Below are 24835 nucleotides of genomic sequence, written 5' to 3'. Positions count from 1 at the left end.
TAATCTGCAGGTTACAAATACTGAACATCTACTTCTTCTGTTGAGGGTGGTCTTTAAAATAAAAGTCTAGAGTTTCTTTTCTCTTTCTGAATTCTTCTTCGTTGGTGCTTTTAAGTCCCGCCCTTCTTGTCTTCCAGGTACGTGTACCACAGCTCCAAGTGGATGGTGGCGGGAAACGCCGACTCCCCGGTGCCTCCGCGGGCCTACATCCACCCGGACTCTCTGGCCTCGGGGGACACCTGGATGAGGCAGGTGGTCAGCTTCGACAAGCTCAAACTCACCAACAACGAGCTGGACGACCAGGGACACGTAAGGGACCTCGTCTCCTTATCTGCACCGCTGGATGTTTTTACTGACCATTTGTTACGGCATCTTTGTGTTTGTATGTGACTCAATTTAAATATTTAGAGCATCTTTAAAGACCTCCATATTAATGAGAGATATGCTAATTCTTCCCACGCTGGGAACGATATTGAGTTGCACATTTCTTTTGTTTGTTTTGCACATAAACAGCAATAAGATAACTTTCTGTTTGGGTTTATTTCATCTTCAGAGCTGACTTTTCCTCTGCACGTGTTGCTCGCTTGTGCACTTTTAATTCTGATATTTCCCACGTGACCCAAATGCAACATGTGACAAAGAGAATGGTTCAAATGCAGTTTGATTTTTCCTTCCCTTTCATGGGGAGTTGTGGGGGTTTTATACGCCTCACAAATCACTTAAATTTAACTCATTTAAAAAAAAAAAAAACTGGTTGCATCAGAAAGACGAATCAGATCCGTATTTTTAAATTGACGACGCATTGGAACCTGTGACAGAGATGATAGCTATTTCAGCCAAAAGGCTTTGGGTCTAAATGTTGGAGCTGTGATTTACTAGCTTCATTTTAAACTTCCCTCCTCGCTGCTGCAGGAATGAATCCACTGCTGGAGCAGCGAGGCAGCTTTTCCTTTTTTTCTTCTGGGAGCTGAAATGTTCTTGATGCGTTTGCTTGAAAGGAAAGTTGACACGGTTCTTCATGCTTTCATGAGTCACAGAGTCACGGAGCCAAGAGACTGATTTCCCTGCGATACTTTGACAGTCTGCTCTCCCACACTTTCTTTTTGAAGATGGTCCACGCTGACTGAATATTGTGCGGTTGGAGGATTAGCGTGGAGCGATATTAGAGGTCTGGGATTTGAACCCGTGCCCTTGGTTCTTCATACGTAATATTCATTTCCTTCGTGGCTCTGTGGAGCGTTTTTGTAACGAAACGGTTTCGTTAAAGGCATTAATGATTGGATTTGATTTGTAGGACGCTCCAGCAGCCACACCGCCCAGCTAACCGTTAAGTCCGACCACAATCTGCCTGATTTACTGCCTCGCCTGCAGCCAGTCAGTAACAGAGGTGGCGAGCTAAAGTAAGTCTCTTATTGGTTCTTGGCTGCTCTGGATGTGTCATGTGGGTTTCATAGGTGAAATATTTAACTCTAATGCATCAAGTTAAGACCACAATTTGCTGGATTTACTGCCGTCCTCGCGTGTAATCAGCGAGTGGGCAGCGAGCTAACGTGAGTCCCTTATTGGCGCTTATTGCTGTTCTGGAGTTAGAAATAGCTTTCATGGGAAAACGGTGCAATATAAGGTGGAAGAAAAGTGTATTAGCTTTTGATTATTAACTTTGGTTGGTCCCTTATGTTTAAACCGGCAATAAAGCTAAGAAAATACTTTTCTTACTAACTATTTTATAAAAATAACAAATAAAAAACGGTCATGTGTGCAGCAACACGTTCAGGAAACCGTCTCGAGCCCACAAGCTCCTACAAAGAGTACTGAGTGGCTAACGTTAGCGTTGGAAAGCTAAAGACCGAGTCATTATTGTCAGGAGTTGGTGGAGGTCATCAGAGTGAAAGAGAAAAGTGTAGATTGGACTTGAATTTTATACGCGGTAAGAAAGATGGACACTAAAGGTGCTTCATGTTGGATGGACCGGTTCTCTTTCCCAACACGTCAAATAAGGATCCTTTAACTCTTCAACTTTCACACAGGAGACCGCTGTTCATGTCCCGTGTGAAGACAAGTCAAGTTTACTGTAGTTTAGTTACGTAGAGGCCTTTACGTAACATGAATAAACAACACGAAAATGTGAAATACTCTCGTGCGAATATTTCGTATCAAAACTATTCATACCGGCAGGGATGTGAATTTTCTACAGCTGCAACGCTTTCCAAAAAAAATGTTTGAGTAGATTTTCGCAGGCAGAGGACCAACTGTTGCATCGCTCAAAGCTACTGTAAGATATTTGATTGAGTTTCCTTTTAGCGAGAGGATCTGAGTGAGGCTGAGTTCCCGCTGGTAAACAGTTACACAGTATACGTGCCTTTGAGAAGACGCTGTGCAGTTAACTGAGTTTAAAACTGACGCTAGAGGGGAACGTAGAATGTAGAACGTAGAACGTAGAACGTAGTACCAAACGTCGCTATCTGACGAGTTGGGAGTGACGTGTTGTGTCACACTTTCTCTCTGGTGGCTGTCTGCGTATCTTCTGCTGCTTCTTCGGATGTTCTTCTGCCCCCTAGTGGCCAGAAGAGGACTAATGAAGCTTTAAAGACAATAACTTACATTCTCCAACTATACTGGAGTCAAACTATGACGTAATGCTGAGAACACATTGTGCTGCACTTAAGAGTCATTAAATATATCGTCTCAAATAGCCATCACGAGATATTACACTTAACTTGTGCAAAGTATGTAATTTAAAAACCATAAAATAATCTGAAAAGTGAAATTGAACCTCATAAATCAAACCTCCCCTTTATATGATCTTCTCTGGGAAATGTGTTCATTCAGTTAAAGCAGATTGAGTTGATCGCAAACCCAGCAGCTCTTTTTCTTTCTCCACGGTGGCCCGATGCCTCCTGTCATGACTGTCGAAGCTGTTTCAGAGGCTTTGATATCTGCAGACATTGAAAAGAAACATGATGAGCTGCTTCAAATCAATCTCCTCCCAGATGGTTAGAGAAGCGGCGCGCTGATGTTTCCATGCAGGTTCCATCAGACCATCATCTCAGTGATGACGAGCGCATTAACATGTGGATCGTTAGGATTCACGTGCACGGTGCCGATCGCGTTCAAGGGGTCCTTGTTTTCCTGGAGGAGGTTTCGGTGGCGAAAAAAGGAAATTAATTTCTGCGCTTCCTGTGTGGGGAGAAGAAAGCTCGCCCCCCCTCCTCGACTTGTGGCCTCCTCAGAAGCAGACATGTTGTCGTGAATCATCCGACGTCAACAGAAGCAGAGTCTGAGAGGAGAAAAACAATATTCATCATAACTGAGACGCATTCAGACCGATGAACTGAGCCTCAACTCAGCCTGCATCTGAGCAACGACAAACCTCTGTGATTTAATAAAAAAGAGATGCGCTGCTTATTAACTTTGCTTTCTCCTTCAGTTTAAATCAGAGAACGTGAGTTAAACTCTACTTATAGGGTGACAAACTAACTAATACATTGAACTTCCCCAGTCTTTTTTGTGTTACAAGTTTTCTGAAATGTTATGTTTAATTATGCAAATGAGGCATTGTCTAATGGTAACTTCTGGTGAATTTAGGGAGAAATCAAATATTAAAATAAGTAGTAAAATAAACATCTAAATGTGTATTTTGGATGTTTTATTTCTACGAGTCTGAAAGAAAACATTTTGTGGAAGAAAAATATATTAAAACAGTTTATAGAATATGATACATTGTTGATGGTCAAATTTGTATTTCAAGATTAAAACTTAGTTTTAATATTATTAATCAGTATCAGCAATATCAAGATAAAACCACAATAAAGCTAAATGTAAACTTTTTAAAATAATGTCTTTCCTCCACATATTGATTAGTCCAGATGCATAAAGTTAAGATACTGACAATAATTCTGCACTTGAATAAAAACGTAAATGAAGTTCATGATATTTCTCGTCATGTATTTTTATGGATTATATTGCCAACATGTCACTGGATTCATAGAGAAAAGTCAAAAAGCAACATTTGTGTTCTGTTTCAACCGTCGACTGAGAAACAATCCGCTCGATGTCGTGAACACAGACGGCTTCGTGCTGTCAAAGTCTTCGTGGCTCGTCGGCTTCATCAGATCCGCCTCATCGCCGTCACTCTTCGCTCGCCGCCGCCTCGTTCCCGTCTGTCCTTTGCCGCCGGTCTGTGCGGATAAACCCAAATAAAAAACCAGAACTTTCTTCTTTCTGTTTGATAGTCTCTTTGTTCTTAATGACCCTCTGAGTTCTTGATGCACCAACGATGTTTGTGTGAGAACGTTCTAAACGTTTTCTACAAAATCTGCTTTGAACATTCGTCTGTCTTTCTGTCAGAGATGAAATATTCTCACGTGACGGCTGTATAATAAGTGACGTGCTCATACACACAGTCTGTAACTGTAACAGGATGTCATCTCACACTTGAAGCATTAACACTGACGTATTCATCCATTGCTTTGATCGCTGCCTCTCACTGTGTTTGAAATCTGTAAAATATGTTTTATAAGCATAATTTAATTTGACTTCCCGGAGACACGAGCGGGACGTGTCGTGTCTCTCAGGGTGTGAACGTCCAGAGGATTTTCAAAGAGTGTTGAAAAAGCGCGTCGCTGAATGAAAACATCAGCTCTTCAGCCTGATTGTGTTTGAGCAGCGGTCAGCTGATGTCCTCCGGCCGCCCTCCGAGTCTTCTGTAGTTCAGAGAGTCGACATCACCTCAGGCTCCTCAGGGCCCTGAGTGTGTGTGTGTGTGTGTGTGTGTGTGTGTGATGAAATCTCTATTCCTAAAACATGACTGTGATTCAACCTCCATCATGAACCTATTCGCTGTTTCTCCTCTAACGTCTGCAACAGTGTAAAGAGCAGCGACAGGAAACATTTGAAAGTATTTCTTCCCTTTCTTGTAAAACCTCAGCCTGACGACGTCCATTTTCTGTTTGTTGGTAAAACACAATTTTGCACAACATCTACTGAGCATGTGAGGAGAAAGACTCCACAGCTCTGCCCACGCAGTTTGATTGACAGGTGACTTCTGGGCAGGTGGAGGCAAACATGTTGAGGGAGATTATTAGCATGAATCGTGTGTATCCATGCAGCCGCCCAGTCATACTGTGTTTATACGGAGAGTGCGTGATCTGAGGTCTGGAACATTCAATAGAGTTTCTGAGACACCCCCCCCCCCCCCCCCCCCCCCCCCCACATAGCCCTGTTTGAAATGACCCCCTCTGTTTGTAGCAGAGCTGAGGGACTTCTTGGCTCTGAGAAGGTTTTTCTCGCTCTCAGATTAATCAAGAGCAGACCGAGGCCCCGAGGCGAGGCTGAGGCCGACACCGTCTGACGCCGCCGCTCCGCTGTGAAATAATCCTCGGCCCTCCGGCGAGCGTCGTCGCAGTGTGAACCCGGTTTCCGCCTCATGTCACGTGGCTCTGATGGAGGAGCAGTGTTGTTACACTTTGAGAGCGTGGAATTACAGGCTGAGACTTTAAGTTGTGTAGAGTTGATAAAGGCTCATGTAGATTTACCTCTTAATGTCTGAAGACCAAAATCACTTCCTAACCCCTGATCCTTCACAACTACTCGTCCAATCCTCTTTGAAACTCGATCCCACAGACGTTTAACATCTTTTACTCATGCAGCTTGTCACCGTGCCATTAAAGCAATGTTTTTTCTGGTAATTTAATTTTGTATTACAAGCAAAAACAGATTCATAGACATGTAGGATTTAGACTTTTACCTGCAGTAACGACTTCAGAGGGATTAAAGAACGAGAGCACCTGGTGCTTATTCTCACAAAGATATTTGAGTAACTCTTCATGTTAAGGTCCTTATAATAAGCTTTATTAATAGGTAATAAGTCCCTCATTAGTTGTTGACGTGTTAATAAGACTAAGTGTTAATAATAGCATTTTAAACATGTTTATTGTTATACTATAAGACATTTATAATCAGTTATAAGAACAGTTTGACTGCTTAAGAACGGTAATAAAAGCCTTATGAGTTTGTTATAATTGTCTATAATAGCGTTGTAAACGTATTTATTTATATTTATTATATCATCATTAAACCTTTACCAATGTTTTTTGCTACATGATTAGATCAAGAGATATTTCATTATGCATTTATTAACAGTTAATTATGCTTTTTGCAGCTACAGAATCTAAAGCGAGAAGAATGCCTTATTAACGTTAATAAATCCTTTATTATGCTCTAATTAACCATTTTTTAAAGATTATTTTTGTGTATTTTCTGCCTTAATACATGCATTTAACAATGCCTTAATAAGTTAAACTCATTAAATAAAATGTATTTCTCATGCTTTATTATGAGAAACCCAAAAGGCTTTTGTTAACGTTCTTAATAAGTTTATAAACTTAACAAGTGCTCAGAAATGTCTTATTATCTAACAATAACGTGTTTATAATGCTTTAACTCTTCACTCTTCACCTTCTTTTCCTCTCACGTCTTCAGATCATCCTCCACTCGATGCACAAGTATCAGCCTCGTGTTCACGTCATCAGGAAGGACTTCAGCAGCGAGCTGTCTCAAAACAAGGCGGTGCCGAGCGGGGAGGGAGTCAAGACCTTCAGCTTCCCTGAGACCGTGTTCACCACCGTCACTGCCTACCAGAACCAGCAGGTGTGTTTACTGTCCTTATTATTATTATTCCATCACGTTAAGCAGGCGCCCCACAAATGTGCAAATCTTAGAATCTCAACAATCCCTCTGACCTCTTTTAAATGGTTAATGGTTGAATCAGAAGAATGCTTCACCGCGGCTTTCTTTGTAAATACAATCAAATTGAGAACTAGGAACAAAGTTTTCTTGAGCAGGTACTCCTTCCTCTAATTCACCATCGTTAAACTTACTCAAATTCAACCACTTCAACTCCTAAAAGAACATTCTGATCATGGAGCTAATTAGCAAAGTTTCCTTCTTGATGGTGTAGAGAAAGAATATACAGAAGCACAAACAAAGGATGACTTGCAGCCTTTAGTATTACCACAATTTATAGAAAAAAAGCACAGAAATGTTGACATATTGAAGTGCATTTTAAGCTGCAACAATCACAAACATCTCCTCTGCACGTTCTACTTGTCTGCAGATCACCAGACTAAAGATCGACCGAAACCCGTTCGCCAAAGGATTCAGGGACTCTGGAAGAAACAGGTTCGTCACCACATCTGTTTATTGACGGAGCAGCTGCACAATACAGCCTGTTACACTGTTTTATATCAGCCGCACAGATCGTCTGTGTAACCTTTAATAATGGTGTGAAGATAGAACTTAGCGAATAAGAACAGCTGAAGAGAGCAAATCTTCATATCTGACGCACAGACAGACAGACGGACGGACGGAGAGTCACTTGCTCACCTGAACTCTCTCTTTATTTCTATCAATGTCTCATTTATCTCATGAAATGTGCACAAAGGCTCCAAATACCAAAAACCACTGTTCATGCATGACAGTCTTAAAACAGTTAGTAGGAATAAAGCGTCAGATTTCACCTTTTGTCACCACGCAGATGTGTTGCACATCGTCAGGCATCGGCATGCTCTACTAACCGGTTAAGAGTGGTGAGTGAGGAGTCAGCAAGCAGTCAATGAGAGCAGACAATAAAGGGTGACATTACAGGCTTTTCATGCTCTGGTCAATTTAGAGATTTTGGTCTATTTCACTTCCACAACATGTTTCCTTTCAGACTAGTGGAAAGAAAACATCCAAAATACACATTTAGTTGTTTATCTGTGAGTTCATGTGTTCACCTGTAGAGTCTCTAAATGTCTGTAATGTAACTAAACGTCTCTTTAAAGGACGTTTCCTCTCAATGAGTTTGTTCTCAGACTCTGATGATAAATCTCCACTTCAGCAGCTCTTACATTCACCAAACTTCACTCGTTCACTCCTCTCTGTGTGCTGAAGGTTCACACAGAGGGGTTTGTTCACACATCACTCACACACTCATTTATACACATTTAATTCCCAAAAACAAAAGTGAAAATTCCCCCCCACTATGCAGGCAGACGCTGTTTTCTGTGACCCACACAGACAACCTGACTGCTCAGACATTTTTTACGTCAGCTGTTGCATCAGCTGTGATGTCACCACAGGTGTGCTGACATCAGCCAGAGGGAGCGCTCCTATTGGCTGCTGTACATCGAGGCTTCTGAACACCATGTCACTGAACTTCACGCAGCTTTTGAGCGAGCTTTAGATAAGTTTGAGTTTGTCTTCCTCGTTGAGTTTCCTCCTCACTCGCTTCCTCTCCAGCTTCTCTCTCTCTGTCTCTGTCTCTCTCTCTCTTTGTCTTCCTCGTTGAGTTTCCTCCTCACTCGCTTCCTCTCCAGCTTCTCTCTCTCTGTCTCTGTCTCTCTCTCTCTCTGTCTCTCTCTCTCTCTCTCTGTCTCTCTCTCTCTCTCTCTCTCTGTCTCTGTCTCTCTCTCTCTCTGTCTCTCTCTCTCTCTCTCTGTCTCTCTCTCTCTCTCTCTCTCTCTCTCTCTCTCTCTGTCTCTCTCTCTCTCTTTCTCTCTCTGTCTCTGTCTCTGTCGCTCTCTGTCTCTGTCTCTGTCTCTCTCTGTCTCTGTCTCTCTCTCTCTCTGTCTGTCTCTGTCTCTGTCTGTCTCTGTCTCTCTCTCTCTCTCTCTCTGTCTCTGTCTCTGAATTACCATATACAACATTTGTGGAGGAGAGGAGGAAGCAGAGGGGGGTGTACACTGAACCACCAGACCCCTCCTCACATGAAAGCAGCGCCCCCCCCCCCCCCTCCATCTGGTCTGCATTATTGGCACACAAGACATTTGAGACATCTTTCTTTTTTCGTTTTTTCAAACAATAGACTGTTTGATTTATGAGCTGGCATTAGAATCTCATTGCAGGAAAGCAACAGATGAAAAGATAGCGGAGCGTGAGATATGTGTCGTCACGTATCCGCTCGTGATTCCCTCCCTTCAGTCGGCCATGTTGGGATTTCAATGTTCGGACTCGAGGAGGAGCCTCCGAGACTTCAGTCATCTTAAAAAGTCGACAGCTGCTTATTTCTAATCTTTCATCAGTCGTGAATATTGTAAGTGAGCTCCAGCTCTGACCCTTGACCTTTATGCTGCTTTTGCTAATTATAGTCATTTAGGAGTTTAATGGATCTTAAACTGGAAGTCACTCTGGACACATTCTTTTCCTTCCATGAGCCAGATCTCATTTTAAGTGTTGCTGGTTATTTTTATATTAATTAAATGTATTAATTATAATGTATTATTAGTATTATTTGAATGTATTATTATTAATATTCATTCTAATAATATTATATGCATAAAGTTGCATTTATTTATCAATTTAAAAAAAGATAATAAAGTGTGCTCTACAGTAGATGAAAAAATAAAACTAAGAGCTACAGAGAGATCACAAATTCACAAATTTAGATTTTTGAAGACTTCACGTCTCCACCACTATGTTAAAGGAGGACTAGTGTTCCAGAGATGACGTTTCTTCTCATTTAGACACTTTTTTTAAGACACCAGAGGACTGTTCACTGACCTATTTTATATCGTAGAACAAAACCAGATCATTTTACACACATTTCTCTGGAACGTGCAAAATAAATATGCCTCTAATTGAAAGTGCAGTTTGTCGGGTTTGAACAACGCTCGCTGTACTGATGGACGTGCTGAGTCAGCTCAGAGCACCAGCTGCACCGATAGAATACAAACAAGCTCAATCTAAACTATGAGGTTATCTAGTCTTTGATCACGTTTCTGCAGTGAAGCAATACAAAAGGTGAAATAATAACTTTTGCATATTTAATTCCCTTAAACCATCTCAAATTGTGGGACTTTCTTGAATTCTATTTACAGTCAATTTACAGTCAATTCAACAAGAGTTGAAGGCAGCTGCAACTCAAATGTGCTGCAAACAAGAAGCTGTAGACGTAAAAACAGGTGTGACATCTTTTGTTTGTCGTTGCTCTGCCAGTCTATGTTCGTATCGGACGTGAGCGACGTTAACAGTCTTCTGAATAAGCTGCTTTTCTTTGTATTTTAGCTTTAGAGTGACTGCAGTGTTTCCTGTGGAACGTTACCAACTAATTCCACACTGACGGGAAATTCAGCATTAATAGACGGGGCAGACCTGCACTGCTAATTCTCAAAATGAAGTTTTCCTTCCTCTGACTTTCTTAATAGCGTCTTAATATAAAAGTCCCCCCAGCTGAGGTGTGTCAGACTTTACGGCCTGCAGCAGAGCGATACAGCTCATTTGTTGGGTTTCGGTCGGTATGAATGAGTGCAGTGATGGCGAGGGCCCCGGACGGTTAACGCGCCGCACTAACGAGGCCGAGGAGTTAGTGGCCCTAAAATAACACGGTGAGCGGTGATGGGGGGGGGAGTAAATCATGCAGGAAGGAGAACCGTGTACAGATTCAGGATGAAACGTCACCCACATTTATGTGCTCAGTAAAATACATGCTCCTTGTTTTAATGGATCCAGTTTCCTTTAGAGCAGGACTCCTCCCCCTCTCTCTCTCATTCACACATAACATCACTTCCTCTCTCGTCAGCTGATGGATTCTATATTTATTTGCTCTTATTCAGTAATATTCTCTCTTTTAACTCCACCAACACAGACAGACATGCATTGGGCTTTTGTTTTATAATAATAAAGTTAAAAGAAGCGTTTATTATGTCAAATATATTGTTAATTAATTGTGTTACAGTTGAATAGGAAATACATAATAAAAATGACTTCATCGCCAGCACTGCATAAACAATGTTATTGTTTTTACCTTAAATATATTAAATAAATATATTGTCCTATTGAGGTAAGTATGTTATGTTCAGCACATCGTTGTTTCAAAGCTCATTTCCATTTACGCAAAAAATAAATCACAAATCCACATTAATTTGCATTCACAAATATGAAAATAAATAAAAACTAAATACTCCAAAAGGGAAAAGAAAAATCCTAAAAATAAAGAGATTAAAATGTTTTACTTTATCGGCAACGATGAAATAAAAATGTACAAGCTAAAAAAAAGAGACTAGGAATAAGAACACATCACAGTTCTTACATTTATTATTTAATGTTGCAGTTTTCATGCTAATAAAGATTAAATAGAGAAGATAAAACAGAAGGATAATAAATAAATAAGGTTTTAATCCAATTAGAGGATAATCTGAACAAACCCAACAACACTGTCTCTTATTGTGTCGTGTTCCCGGCCTGTCTCTGCTCTGAAGTGTCTCCCTCTCTGTCTGTGTCTCGGTCAGGACCGGCCTGGAGGCCATCATGGAGACCTATGCTTTCTGGAGACCTCCTGTGAGGACCCTCACGTTCGAAGACTTCACCAACATGCAGAAACAGCAAGGTGTGTGAATACCTTGATATCTGATCGTCCTTCTTTGCAGAATGTGTTCAGTTCATTGCTGAAGAACAATATTGGTGGAACATGATGATGATTTACATTCGGATGTGGATGTTTCCATCAGCCTTCTTCTAAAGGGCTCTCATATACATTCATAATGTTGCACATTGCCTAAAATCACAGATCCGTAAGAAATGTAAAGTCTTCATATCAAAAATGTTGCGTTGTTGTGTTCAGGACAACGGAGAACTGAAACCATTCTTCATTTTACATGAGATCTGAATCCTCTGCGACCCCTTTGAGAACCACCGTGGTATCCCATAATACTCACTGTTGTCTCTTCTATAACAGCTCACTTCCATGTGTCAACTTAGCACAAATGCAGAACAGCTTGCTGCTGATGCTCCGTGTTGATTAACACGACCTGAACTCTCCCCTCTGCATACATCAGCACACACTCCATCAGCGACGGTTGTCCTTTGCTTGAGCTCCAACACGCGCTGTTCCTCTGGCAGGTCGGTTAGGCGTCTGCTGAACTCTTAAACTTAAAACCCTGTTGCTTTTTGGACGGCCTCCTCGCGACACGAGTCTGGCGTCAGCTCGGGGGTCTATACCTCCCCTTTCTGGTCTCGGCTCCAGGGCCCCAGGACGAGGTCTTCGTCAGGGTGGAGCCGCTCCGTTTCATCCGCCGGTCACCTCTGGAGGGTCAGCGTGACGTGGCGCTCCGTATTTCTGTCTGTTTGTTATCATTAAACTGCTTTCAAAGTGATTTGGGTTCAATCAAAGTCCTCTGTGTCACCGTGTGTGTGTGTGTGTGTGTGTGTGTGTGTGTGTGTGTGTGTGTGTGTGTGTGTGCCCTTATGGCACCAGACACCCTTTTCCCTTCATATAATCAACTATTCCCCTCCGGCACTGAAGCACCTCGAGCCCTTCTCACCCGAGGAAAACATGACATCACCAAACTATTCTTCTCTCTCCTGTTAGAAGTCTACCTTGCTCTCTCTCTCTCTCTCTCTCTCTCTCTCTCCCCCCCCCCCCCCCTTTTCTTTATTCCCCCCCTCCCTCCATCTTCTGCACTGCAGCGATATTATCGAATGCATATGGTGCAAAATCAGAACCCCAGCCAAGCGAGTCCTGGATTGTTTAGTTCTGCCTCCTGCTCCTCGTTTGACGGTTCAGGCTGAATTTCTCCAACAGCCGGATGAAACACGGCCAGATTCTCATTAATGGAGGAATATGCGATCGATATCCCACAGCTATCATTTCACTCTGAAGGGCCGGACTGTTGAATCAGTTCAGTCTAAACCTGGTAAACCTGGTAGCCAAACTACGGCCTGCGGACCAACTGTGGCCCCTTTTTAAATGGTGATTTTCTGTGTTGATATACTATAACATCGCTTCAATATATTGTACTGTATGAACATTGCAGGACAGCCATAGCTTCACCCGGCTTTATCTTAAAAAGTTGCTGGAAGTATCAACAAAGCTCAAACTGATAGAATAGATACCCCCCCCCCCCCCCCCCCACACACACACTGAAATCTATGCAGAAGACTCTTTATTTTTAGCTTTCGATCTAGAGGACCTTCATCAGGATGCAGAACACCTGTGCACATCCTGGTGGTAGAGGCTCCGCCTCCTGGGAACAGCTTTAAAGTGCTGAATGAAGTACTGAGAGCTTTACAAGTAGAGCGCTGTGTATATAGACATAAAAACATATGCTTGCTGCTGTACTGACTGATGAGTCGCCAATTTAATTTCGTTGTGTGTTTTTACGATGACAATAAACATCCTTAACCTTATGTACTATATACACATTATACCTCCTGGTTTAATACTAGATGTCCCAACCTCTTGGATCAGAAAACAATATTTTACCATTTCTGCTTGTTACATCTAAATGGTTTATACATCTTTCATTTGATATTTTTCATGAATAGAAACCAATATTTGGCAATTTCTGTCTGTTTTAACTTTACGTATTTTACAGATCTTTATACAACAGTTCGTACGATGTCTTACGAAAAGTTACTCGTCATTTTTGGTGAGATTTCCTACGAAAGTCCAGCAACACGTGTCGGTTACTGCCGATCTGATCACAGAAACAACTCAGTTAGGTTTAGAGAACAAAAATACTAGGTCAACTTTAGGTCAACATAACTACAGAAGTGCCGTTACTGGCTTCTTTGTGTCTCGTCCACTAGTCTCCCCTCTTGATTTTTTATGAAAGTCTTTGAGTATTATGTGTTTTTCTTAACTCAACTAGATCTGGATCTTTATAATGTCGTGCTCTTCTGTTAAATATAGCGTCTGTATTTCACGATGTCTTCCTCTGTGTGTTTTCCAGGTGGAAGCACAGGCACTTCTCCCACCACCTCCAGCACAGGAACCCCCTCCCCCTCTGGTGCGGCCCACCTCCTCTCCCCCTCCTGCTCCCCTCCCACCTTCCACCTTGCCCCCAACACCTTCAATGTGGGCTGCAGGGAAAGCCAGCTCTGCAACCTGGGCCTGTCCGAGTACCCGGCCTGCGCCCGCAGCAACATGGCGGCCCTGCAGGGCTACGGCGGCCTGGCCGACAGTTCCTACGGACGCCTCCAGGCCGCGGGGGGCGGCGTGGCCTCCGCTCAGCCCTCTGAATCCTTCCTGCCGCAGAGGACTTCCTCCTTGATCGCCGCCGGCATGCAGGGTGGCGCTCACGCGGGCGGCGGCGGTGGCCCCGGAGCCAAGATGGATGCCTACGGGGGCCAACTGGGCTCCTTCCCGGCCTCGCAGCTTCAGTACGTGATGCAGGCCGGGGGCGGCTCCGGCTCCGGCTCGTCCTCCTCGTCCGGATCCTCCCCTTCCTCCGCCCACATGTTCGGCGGGGGCCACCACCACGTACAGCAGGGCTCCTACAACGCGTTCTCCCTGCACAACCCTTACAACCTGTACGGATACAACTTCCCCACCTCCCCCCGCCTGGCCGCCAGCCCCGAGAAGCCCCAGGGAGGCCTGCTCTGCTCCTCGTCTCCCGCCGGGGCCTTCGCCGAGCGCCAGTACCTGTCCAACGGAAGCATGGACACTATGCACATGATCGGCAACGCCAGCGGCCAGCAGGGCGGCGGCTCCTGCGATGGCCGCCAATACGGCTCCTCCTCTCAGATGTCCATGCACATGGTGTAGACGCTTGGCATTGGGCCTAAAAAGTCTTTCGGCTGAAAAATGCAAACCTATGAACCCGGTTCGGTGTTTGATGTGGAACCGGTGTTTTTTTACATGAAGCGTTAAACAAACCTTTCAGAAAAGGACATCATGTGTTTTTTGTTTTTTTAAAAGACACTCCATCGCATACAAAGCATTATAGAGGGAGTCCAAACTATTATTTAATTATCTTTGTATTAATGAAGAGAAGATTACAGGGACATCAACAACAAACTCAACAACATGCTCAGAAGGGATTATCAGCTGTTATGGTGCAATAGTAGCAACACTTCTTTTTCAAGTGACTCATTCTCTAATTCTTTTGTTTTTCGGGGACTCGGAGGCCGAGCAGTCATGACGTCGTGGAGCCGAAGAGTTCTCACTGCGATCCAGAGGTTTTTATCTTCACGCAGCACTTGTGTGGTTTTTAAAAATGCAATCATGAAGGACTCCACACGTCAAAGAGCTGCAGGTCGGGGGGGGAACCGAGGAACTGAAAACTCGTTCAGCCCTCCACCACCACCACACAACTTCACCAACCCGTCATCCTCATAGACTGGAATGGCTTCACTATTTTTGAGTGGATTACGTTGTTGTTTTTTTTAGCATATATATAAAAGATGGCGAAATGCAATCAATAACAAGCTTAAAACTGTTGTCGTGTGAAAAGTTATAAAAAAGAAGCAATAGCAAAAACAGAGCAATTAAAGTATGTTTTGGTGTGTTGTAGAGATGTGTATTTAAGTGCTGAGCATTATAACAATACTTTACAGGCCAAGCTGTTATAAAGAAAATGTGTGAAAAAAAAAAAATGGCAAAGTAATTCTTTTTTTGAGGCATTTTGAAAAAATGTAAATACAGGTGCCAAGCACGTAAAAAGGCTCAATAAACGTTTTAATTCATGAACATGGTTTTGAGTTATTTATTTTCTTCTCATCGTTGCAGGTGAGACGGTTGTGCTGCAAAGCAGTAGGAGCACGCTGTGTTTTCTCTAGACATCAGTTGCTCATCAAACAATAATTTGAAGCACAAAAGCAAGACGAATTACAACCGCAATCAACAAAGTAATGACAATTCAACACGCTGGATGGTCTGTATTACGCAGATATTTACGGATTAACTTTTGATGAATTGTGTTTTTAAAAGCAGGTTAACTGTGGGAGTCGACTCAGCAGGCAGGCACGGCCTTTATGCAACAATAACAATGAATGACATGATTATTAATCACTGCGAGGGAGCGTTCTCCGCTCACAAAACATCTGCTCTGCACCACATCACAGACTTCAGCTTCAAACGCTGATGAAATGCATCGATCATAAACCAAAGTGGGAGAAAAAGACCCTAAAAAAAAAGAAAGGACAAATTCTCTCCCTGCTGGTTCTGTTTAATGACGAGAACGAGGACTAAAGCTCTCTGTGCCAACTGCACTCAGCTGCACTGCTGCTGTGCTCGATGCACATAAATACTGCACCTGTTTACAGAGACAGAGAAATCCCCTTTGTAATCATGTGAACCTCCGAGAGCGAGAGGGGGGGGGGGGGGGGGGGGGGGGGGGGGTGGGGAAACATGCAGCATTTAGGATCATTGCTCCTCCAGGGATTTAACCGGGGGGCCAATCAGCGTCCATTACACGCATGTCTTCTGAGCTCGTGCTCCCCCCGATCACTTCCTATTATGCGTACGGCTCCAGCCATGAAATATCATATCTGAGCCATCATCAGAAAAATGAAAGGAGGGGGGGGGGCATGTCCATGGAGACAGAGACCCCAGTATTGGAAACACCTGTTCTTTTCCAAAGCATGACTTCAAATAATGAGCAGGCAACCGGAGAGAAGCGCATGATTTCATAATTTGGTTCCGCTCCATCTATCTGGACGTTGTTTCCAATAATTATTCACGTTATTTGTTCACTCTTGTTCCAGCAGCATGTCCCCCCAAACCACAGCCCGTCTTCACCGCAGATTTACCTCAGTGCCTGCTAAATGGGGAGATGTATTTGTGAAAGAGGGGCAGCAGAATGACATAATGCACAGCAGGTCTGTTCTTATACTGTAAACTATCCATCAGCTCCTTAAGTGGAAAAGAATGGCCGAGGCCGTGAGCAACGTTAACTCTCTGTCTTTCATCGTGGCGACTTTCATTGGAAACCAAAACGATCACATTGATTGATTAACGGCAGAGAGATATGAGAAAAACAAAAACATGAAACTGGAACAATTGGAGGTACAGGACCGGGTGTTTTTAACGAGATCCTCTGACAAGAGACGAGAGAGATCCGGCGCTCTAATCTGCAGCTTTGAGGCCATTTTAGAGTGACAGCACGCCGACTGGAGGGTTTACCCATAATCCCCCGCCTGTCTCAGCCATTGATCTTTCCCTTCCAACACTTTTCAGACATTTTAACGGACTCAAGAATCGCTCTCTGGGGAACTAAAAAAGAAACGTAAATTTATTGGCCTTTGCTTTGCTTTTAGGCTTCGACGCAGTGTGAGTTCACATCAGACATTCCTGGTAAACTGTTGCCCTCTTGTGTTTATTCTTCTCTTTTGCTGCAGATTCCTCGACTCGACTCATCTTCACAGTAAATCGTTGCTGACAGCAGACGTGGACTCTCTTCTCCAAGGTGTTACAGTGCGCCTGTATATTGACGCACTAAATCACAAAGGGCTTTCGCATACCTTCAGCCAGCGGCTTTTCTTTTTCTTTTTTCTCCGTCTCCTTCAAGGAACATCTTGAAACTATTTTAGGATTGATAAAGTCATGATACAGATGTCAAGTCTGGTGATGTGGCCAATGTTTCTACAGACACAGAAGAAGAGATCTCTGAAGGCAAGTTGTGTACTTCTCTGAAGCGTGATGACCCAGAAAGTCGATTTATCAATAGTTAATCAATAGTTATCATTTACAAAACTGTCGAGGATTAAATCCATTGTGATGCTCTGATGTTGGGGAAACAGGCGCAAATACATTTATTCTTATAATCAACTCTTGAAATGATGACGACACTTGCAAATGACAAGCTAGTGCAACATGTAAACTATAAAGTTACATTTTTTACCTCTTTATCAAAGATTTGACAACACGTATTCCTTTTTACAAAATGAAACAAAACACTGACAGTGATGAAGAACTTCTGTAGAAAATAATGAGAATAAATAAAAAATGTAATCAACAATAAATACAATTTTAACCATTCCCTCTAAACTAAAATAAATCTGGTTTGAATTGAAATGGAACACTATTACCACGAATACAAGACATTTAGTCAATGATCTACACTGAAATAAACACTATTTAAACACTGAAACAAAAAAGAAGAAACTAGATAAAATCCTAAAACTCAAAGTATAAACAACATGGACGGACTTGGATTTAGTTAATAGGTCAGTGTCAAACTGACTTCTATTCAACAAAATGCAGTTTATTTTGCTTTACTCAACATAAAGATATTTCATTATTATAACTTAACTCACTTGTGTAAATGTAACTTATCAGTTGGACTTCCGTTACTCAACTTTATTGAGTAAGACCAACTAAACTGCACTTTGTACTTCCAACTTTACTGACATAAATTAGTGGAGCAACATCAACTTTTGTTTTATGTACTGCTTTTCATGGTTATAAAGATTCTGCATTAAAGTGGCCTTTTAGTGTAATTAAGTGAATTCAAATCACATTACGTTGGTCTGGTGGAAAAGTTCATTTATTAACAATAAAACACAATACAGCACAATGCTGGTTAAAGACAAGATGTCAGAATCATGACGACGACAGTTTGTGTAAAGAACAATAAACTTGTTTCAGGTCAAGATTTATTCTGCAATAGAAAGAATGTGAATCATAAACCTTGTTCTGGTTTCCTCTCGTCATCCGGCTGCCTTTCATGTTGTCACATGACACAGATTTAACACGCAATAATAAAATATGTTTCTCTCCAATAGTCAGATATTTTTTTATTTGCAGACAAAACCTTTGATACCAAAAAAGAAAATCAAACCGCCGGCCAACTGTGAAACTTTTGTTCTTCTCTACATACAGTCAGTCACATTCTCCTGCTTTCTTTTCTTTAAATCTCTGGATGCCAGAAGACGGACAGTCGAGGAAAAAGTAAATTTAGAACAGATTTGAAATGTACAGACGAGTGGAAGATCAGAGAAAAAGGAGATCTGGAAAAAGATTTGAGAGCTTCCTGTAAGAAGGAAATCTCACCGTTCAGACTTCAGACTGAGAAGTCACATATATAGAAACACAGACAGAGAGGTGTGTTTTTAGATTTACAGAGAAACACAACTGTGAGGTAAGAAGAGACACATAACATGTGTATACGGATATTTTCTTATATTGAATGATTGATATCATATGTTATACTGATTTACACCATCTAATCTACACAAGGGTTCAAATGTTGTTACCATGTTTACATTTCTATCTTTGAAATACTACAACATATAAAATAGTCATATAACCACAGACTGTATGTAAGAAGTGGACGTAGTCATCGTGACGTCACTCATTGGTTTGGGGACTGATGTTTTGAAGCCTCGAGTTCGGCGCCGCCACCTTGGATTAGGCTGTTGCTTTTTTGGCAACTGATGAACAGAAGTGACCATATCTGGACGTAGAGACGCCGTATACGTCTCTGGTAGAGACCTGTCAATCACTGTGTAGCCCCGCCCTAAAGCATCCCCTGCTTTATGGTCTGTGTGACTCTAAATGGACCATAATGTACTAAATGAACATCATGCTGTATTGAAGAAGACTTGAAACTAGAGATTGAGACCATAAACTCATGTTTACAATGTTTACTGAGGTAATAAATCAAGAGAGAAGTAGAGTCATTTTCTCATAGACTTCTATACAACCAGAGGAGTCGCCCCCTGGTGGACACTAGAGAGAATGCAGCTTTAAGACACTTCCGCATCGGCTTCACTCGGCAGAACCGGAGTTTGCCGCCTGGTTTGTCATGATGGAGCCACCAGTGTGTTTGGCAGAAGATAATAAAGATGCATTTTCAAGTTCTAATCGAGCTCTTACACTTAATTCTCCCCGCGTCCATATCAAACATCTATATCCTCTACTAAACCTAATCCTAAATTCAAACTTTAAACTGACATTAATCCGTAGTTTAAGGACAGAAAACTGCAGTTTTCATTGTTTTAGACACATCGTATGTTCAGTTTGACGCACACATGGAGAGCAGAAACAAAACACACACACACACACACACATTCTCACACTCTCAGCCATGGCATGCAGGTCAACAGGAAACAGTCCAAATGATTTTTTCTCTTCTTCCTCAGGAGGGAAAAGAGATGTTTGAGATATGGTCGACACCGGCACGGGCAGGTGGTTCTGATAAAACCCCCCGGCCCAGGCCCGTCCCACGGTGCCGTGCCTGCTGAGTACAAAGACGCCCCGCTGGGACGCCCCCGTGTCTAAATGAGAGAGGTCCGGTGCTGCGTGGAGGCTCGCGGCCAGGTCCTCGGAGATCACAGCGGATAGTGTGACTGACCGGGACCGATGACCCGGATATCGAAACCACCCCCGTGGTGGGTTGAGTTGAGAGTGTGAGAACTGAAGTGGTGGAGTGTGAGAAGGGTGTGAAGTAGTAAAGGTCTAGGCCCGATCCCGATGTCGCCCCTAAACCCTTGAACCCTGAACCGTCAGGGACTTTTCTGACGTCACCTGGTAGATGGTTGAGTGTGAGAGGCTGTGACACTGAGACACTTTGCTGCGACGTCACGTGAACATGACAATGTCATATCATGTTATGTACAATTATGGGGGTTTATTTTATATGTTTTACTCCCTGATTTGCTCTGGCTCACCAACTGGAAGCTTTATTTATTGGTTAATTGGTTACTTATTTACAGAAGAAAAGAATGAACAGAATACTGAATAATGAAAGAATCACCAAGTGGAGGCAACAACTGACAGTATGTGCTAGTGTGGCTCAAAGTTTCAGTCACGTTTTCTTCAGTCGTCCGTCTCACACACCTCTGACAGAACAGATGCTCTTCTATTTTAATCAGTTAACCTTTTCCACTGCAGACATTTTCACTTGTCGCAGGAGGAAAAGCTCAGGTAATTAATGACAATAATGGCGGCTGCATTTCATTTTGGTGTGCAGGTTTTTAAGGGGGCCCTGGTATTATGCACGTTGGATCACTGGCTTTGTGGGGCACTTATAGGGAACAGAGCAGTCATTAAAGTTATTAAACACACCTGTGTTTTTCCTGCTATGATGTGAGAATGATGAAAAAAGATATATATTACAGGCAAGAGCGGCGCTGGAGCTCCCCCACGAAAAAAGCAAGAGCAGGAACTAAAAATGTTATTTCATGTTATTTTTTTGTGCTGAACGGTATGTTATGGATCGATTTGTTGTTCCATTAAAACGAGAGAGGGTTGGAAGCTGACTGTGATGCAGACAAAAAGTCAAGACTTTATCGAGTACCTAAGTGATGAGAATGAATCTGCTGAACTTCACCTGGCAAAGCGCCATACTGACAGTGGGACGACCCCTCCCTTCCACTAGGGGTCTGTGTCCTGTTTGTCTCGTTCTGTCTTTCAGGTTGTTGCTCGTCAGCTGATGGGACACACCTGAGCCTGGTGGGAGTGCCAGGTATAAAAACTGAGCACCTGAACCGCACCTGAACGGCGCCCCCTCTTCGGATGACACAGCTGCGTATTTGTTTAGTTATTTGTTCTTTAAATAAATGTCTATTTATTACTTTTAACTCGTCTTGTCTACCTTATGTTGCAGCCTTTATGCCAGGTTGTAACAACAGCAAAACAAACAAAATGGGATCACCGTTGTGATGAACTTGTGTCATATCAGGAGGATCGGCTGCACGCAAACAGAGTTTTGTTTGTGCTTTACACCTGAGGAGACCCAGCTAGCTACCGGGCTCTGCCATCTACCGGGCTCTGCCAGCTACCTGGCTCCATGAGAACAGAAGAACCGGACGGTGTGCTTGGCTGCTAAGTTTAAGTAAGTAGTACTTTTATTTTACTTGAGTATTTCCAGTTTATGGTACTTTCTATTCTATTTGGCTCCATATTGGCAAACTAGAACCTTAAAATGTTGATGCTCTTGCATGTATTTGCTATTGATTAAAAACAAAATAAAAAAATATTCAAACTTTTGTTTGTGTGATGAAATAGAAAAAAGTGCCTTTTTAACACTTATTTTGGAGCCGTCTGGTTGCATAGTGTAGCTACTTGTATTTCATGCTACTTTCTACTTGTACTCTACTACATTTCAGAGGAAAACATTGTACTTTTACAGTTCCACATTCTGAATTCAGGGCTTTTACTTGTAAGTATTTTTTTGTACTTTTACGTAAAGTTGTGATGAAATAACTTTTTAGCACGTTTTAGATCACATCCCCGGTCATCTTGTGCACCTACTGAACAATCTAAAATCCAACCAATATGTGCTGCCTTCTAAGCATGTCCACTTTGCGAAGGATACAGCATGAGCAGGTCCAACTGGCTGAAAACTGATGTGATAAACTTGGTGCAACCACCAGAAAGGTGTTTATAGTTTAGACGAGCCAGACAGTGTTTTAAACAGCCGACTGAGTAAAACGTGGTGTGATTGACAACTCGTGCCGTCTGAAGCTCCACTCGCTGCCTCTGTAGGCGTTTTTACATCAAAGCTATAACCAGCGTGGCCCCGGGTCTGCCCTGCATGAACGAGCACAAAGCCGCACAAGCCAGAGGTCAACGCGGGAACATAAAGGGCCGTCCCGTAAAAACAACGCTCATAAGTGTGTGTGCTCGCAAAAACGTGTCTCTCTTGTCCTTGTCACAGTTTATCGTTCGCTACGCTCATTATTTTCACAGGATGTTTGTGTGACAGTCAAAGCAAAATGGATGATGCGAAACTACCAAGTTTGGTTGTTTTTTTTTCTTCTGAAAACGCAGACTTGAAAATACATTCAGCTCAACACGTGCGTTCTGTAAATCACCTTTTTATAATGCTTGTCACGTAAAATGTTACTCTGACCGTGTCCGCTGTGTTAAAGCTGGCCTGATTTCAGGACAGCCACGCAGCTCTCACCCCCCCCCCCCATCGCCACCATCAATCTATCTATGGGGGCCATGCATGCCTTGCTGGTGCGTGTCTGAATGCGAGTTTGCGAGTGGCAGCTGTGCTCTCTCTCATGGACCTCACCTGCACTGGCTGGGCGGACGCCTGGGACGGATTCAGCGGAAATTTCACGGTGATGTTAGCAGTGAGCAAAGTGTGTGACTTATAACTTTGATAAAACAACACTCTATTGTGGCCTGGATCACACTATTACACAGCGCTGGGGTAATTCCCCCCCCCAGTAACAGGCCTATTGAAAGCCATATCACACCCACGCTCATTGTGCAGGCTCAGCGGCTCGGCTGGGATCGCATTGCGACGTGCGCCGAGAGGGGAAAACAAGAAGCCGGGGTCCTCACTCTTTCCCCTGCACAGTCAGCGAGCTCCTTAAATCTGTGTCAAAAACCACACACCGACCAAATGCTTGAACTCTGCCAAACCCTTTTTTTTAAGTCCCTGAGATGCCCAGCTGGAGGACAAAGTCTATGATTGTATAAATCCAGAATGACCTCTTCTCTTAATCAATCAAAATGCTTTGCTTATGGATTGTTCATGGGGTATTTATGGACACTTGTTTTCTTGTACTCGTTTTGCTGAAATACAATACAAAAACAAAACTGCAGAATGGCTTCTTCTCCGTTGCCAACCCATCCCAACTTGTCAAATACCGGCGCACAGAGGTTACCCTTTAGCATGTCTGTCACCAGGGCTGCTGGGATTAGTCGTCGTAATCGATGACGCTGAAAATGCATCTCTATCAATATTTTTAAATCGACACACGTTTATTTTTAAACTTCTGTCCTTGGAGCTGCCGAGTATACTCATTAAGCCATAAAGTTGTCGGCTTGCTGCCATAAACTGTAAGAAGTGGACGTGCCATTTTGAAGCCTCGAGTTTGGTGTTTGGCTGTCGCCAGCTTGGCTTTCTTGCAACCAGTGATCGGAAGTGACCATATCTGGACTGAGGAGTGACGTAGAGACGCTGTATACGGCTCTATTAGAGACCTGTCAATCACTGTGTTGCCCCGCCCTAAAGCATCCCCTGCTTTATGGTCTGTTTGACTCTAAATGGACCATAATGTACTAAATGAACATCATGCTGTATTGAAGAAGACTTGAAACTAGAGATTGAGACCATAAACTCATGTTTACAATGTTTACTGAGGTAATAAATCAAGAGAGAAGTAGAGTCATTTTCTCATAGACTTCTATACAACCAGAGGAGTCGCCCCCTGGTGGACACTAGAGAGAATGCAGCTTTAAGACACTTCCGCATCGGCTTCACTCGGCAGAACCGGAGGTTGCCGCCTGGTTTGTCATGCTAGAGAGAATGCAGCTTTAACACATGAAGCTTTGGATACACTTTTGAGAACGTGTGTGTGTGTGTCCTTGTTTAAATCGGGAACGACCTCTTCACTTAATCAACATGCATTGCTTGTGGTCGTTTCATGCTTGTGTGTTTCATAATTGGTTTTCGCTAAACCAATTACCAGAAACCAACGTATCTGCCTGAATGTAACGTCATTTGAAGTCGACGGGCGATGTGTTGTTATAACAACATACTTTGTGCTGGTGTTTTAAAAGTGGATCGGAGCAAGTTAAAAGAGAAAGTAAACAAACGGAACCAGCCTACTAGGTCGAATCATAAAGACGCACTAAGTTCTGATGGCAGATTTTCAGGTGTTCAATAAGTGGAACCTCAGACAGGCGGGTACCCAGCATCCATCTGGTGAACTTTTAAAGGAAACTGTAAAAGTTTCAAGAGGCACAGGGTCTTCACCAGCTGCACTTCTCAGTAATGATGGCAGGTGTTGTTATTTTGTGTCTCCGGCTGTCAGTTTCTCTGAGAATATCTTTTAATGTCTGCGTTCAGTGTGTCATGTACGTGGAGCCTCTTCTGTGAGTGTATCAAGAGTTCAAGTTCAGATCTCACATCTCAGTTTATGAACAACCCCCCCCCCCCCCCCCCAGCCTAATCCCTCACACCTGCTCCATAAAGGAATGCCAAGTTAAATTTACAACCACGAGTAAAGACCCAGTGGAAAGAAGATTTTAATTGAGGCTGGCTCTGACGTTTGGACTACACAGCACAGCCGTATGTGGAGTTTAGTGCAATGACTTCAGGAATCATGGCTGGAGTCAAAAGAGCTGCTAATGTTTATAAAGTCCTGCAGCTCTAACATTTCTACTTTCTTT

At 42.9% G+C, this 24835-nt stretch overlaps 1 protein-coding gene across 1 annotated transcript in view; it reads left to right on the top strand.

Moving 5' to 3' along the window:
* The window catches only part of tbx15 (T-box transcription factor 15), a 30853-nt gene extending 16329 nt beyond the window's left edge, over window positions 1-14524 (top strand). The window contains exons 4-8 of the mRNA XM_076104892.1: window positions 138-309; window positions 6481-6648; window positions 7115-7179; window positions 11268-11365; window positions 13710-14524. Of these exons, the coding sequence (XP_075961007.1) occupies window positions 138-309; window positions 6481-6648; window positions 7115-7179; window positions 11268-11365; window positions 13710-14524 (1318 nt within the window). The remainder of the gene's footprint in view (window positions 1-137; window positions 310-6480; window positions 6649-7114; window positions 7180-11267; window positions 11366-13709) is intronic.
* Window positions 14525-24835: the final 10311 nt, after the last annotated feature.

The sequence above is a fragment of the Anarhichas minor genome, unplaced genomic scaffold (assembly GCF_050575085.1).
Source record: "Anarhichas minor isolate MPS153535 unplaced genomic scaffold, ASM5057508v1 ptg000004l, whole genome shotgun sequence".
NCBI lineage: Eukaryota > Metazoa > Chordata > Actinopteri > Perciformes > Anarhichadidae > Anarhichas > Anarhichas minor.
Note: the sequence above shows the minus strand (reverse complement) of the source record. Positions and strands in the feature narration are given on the sequence as shown.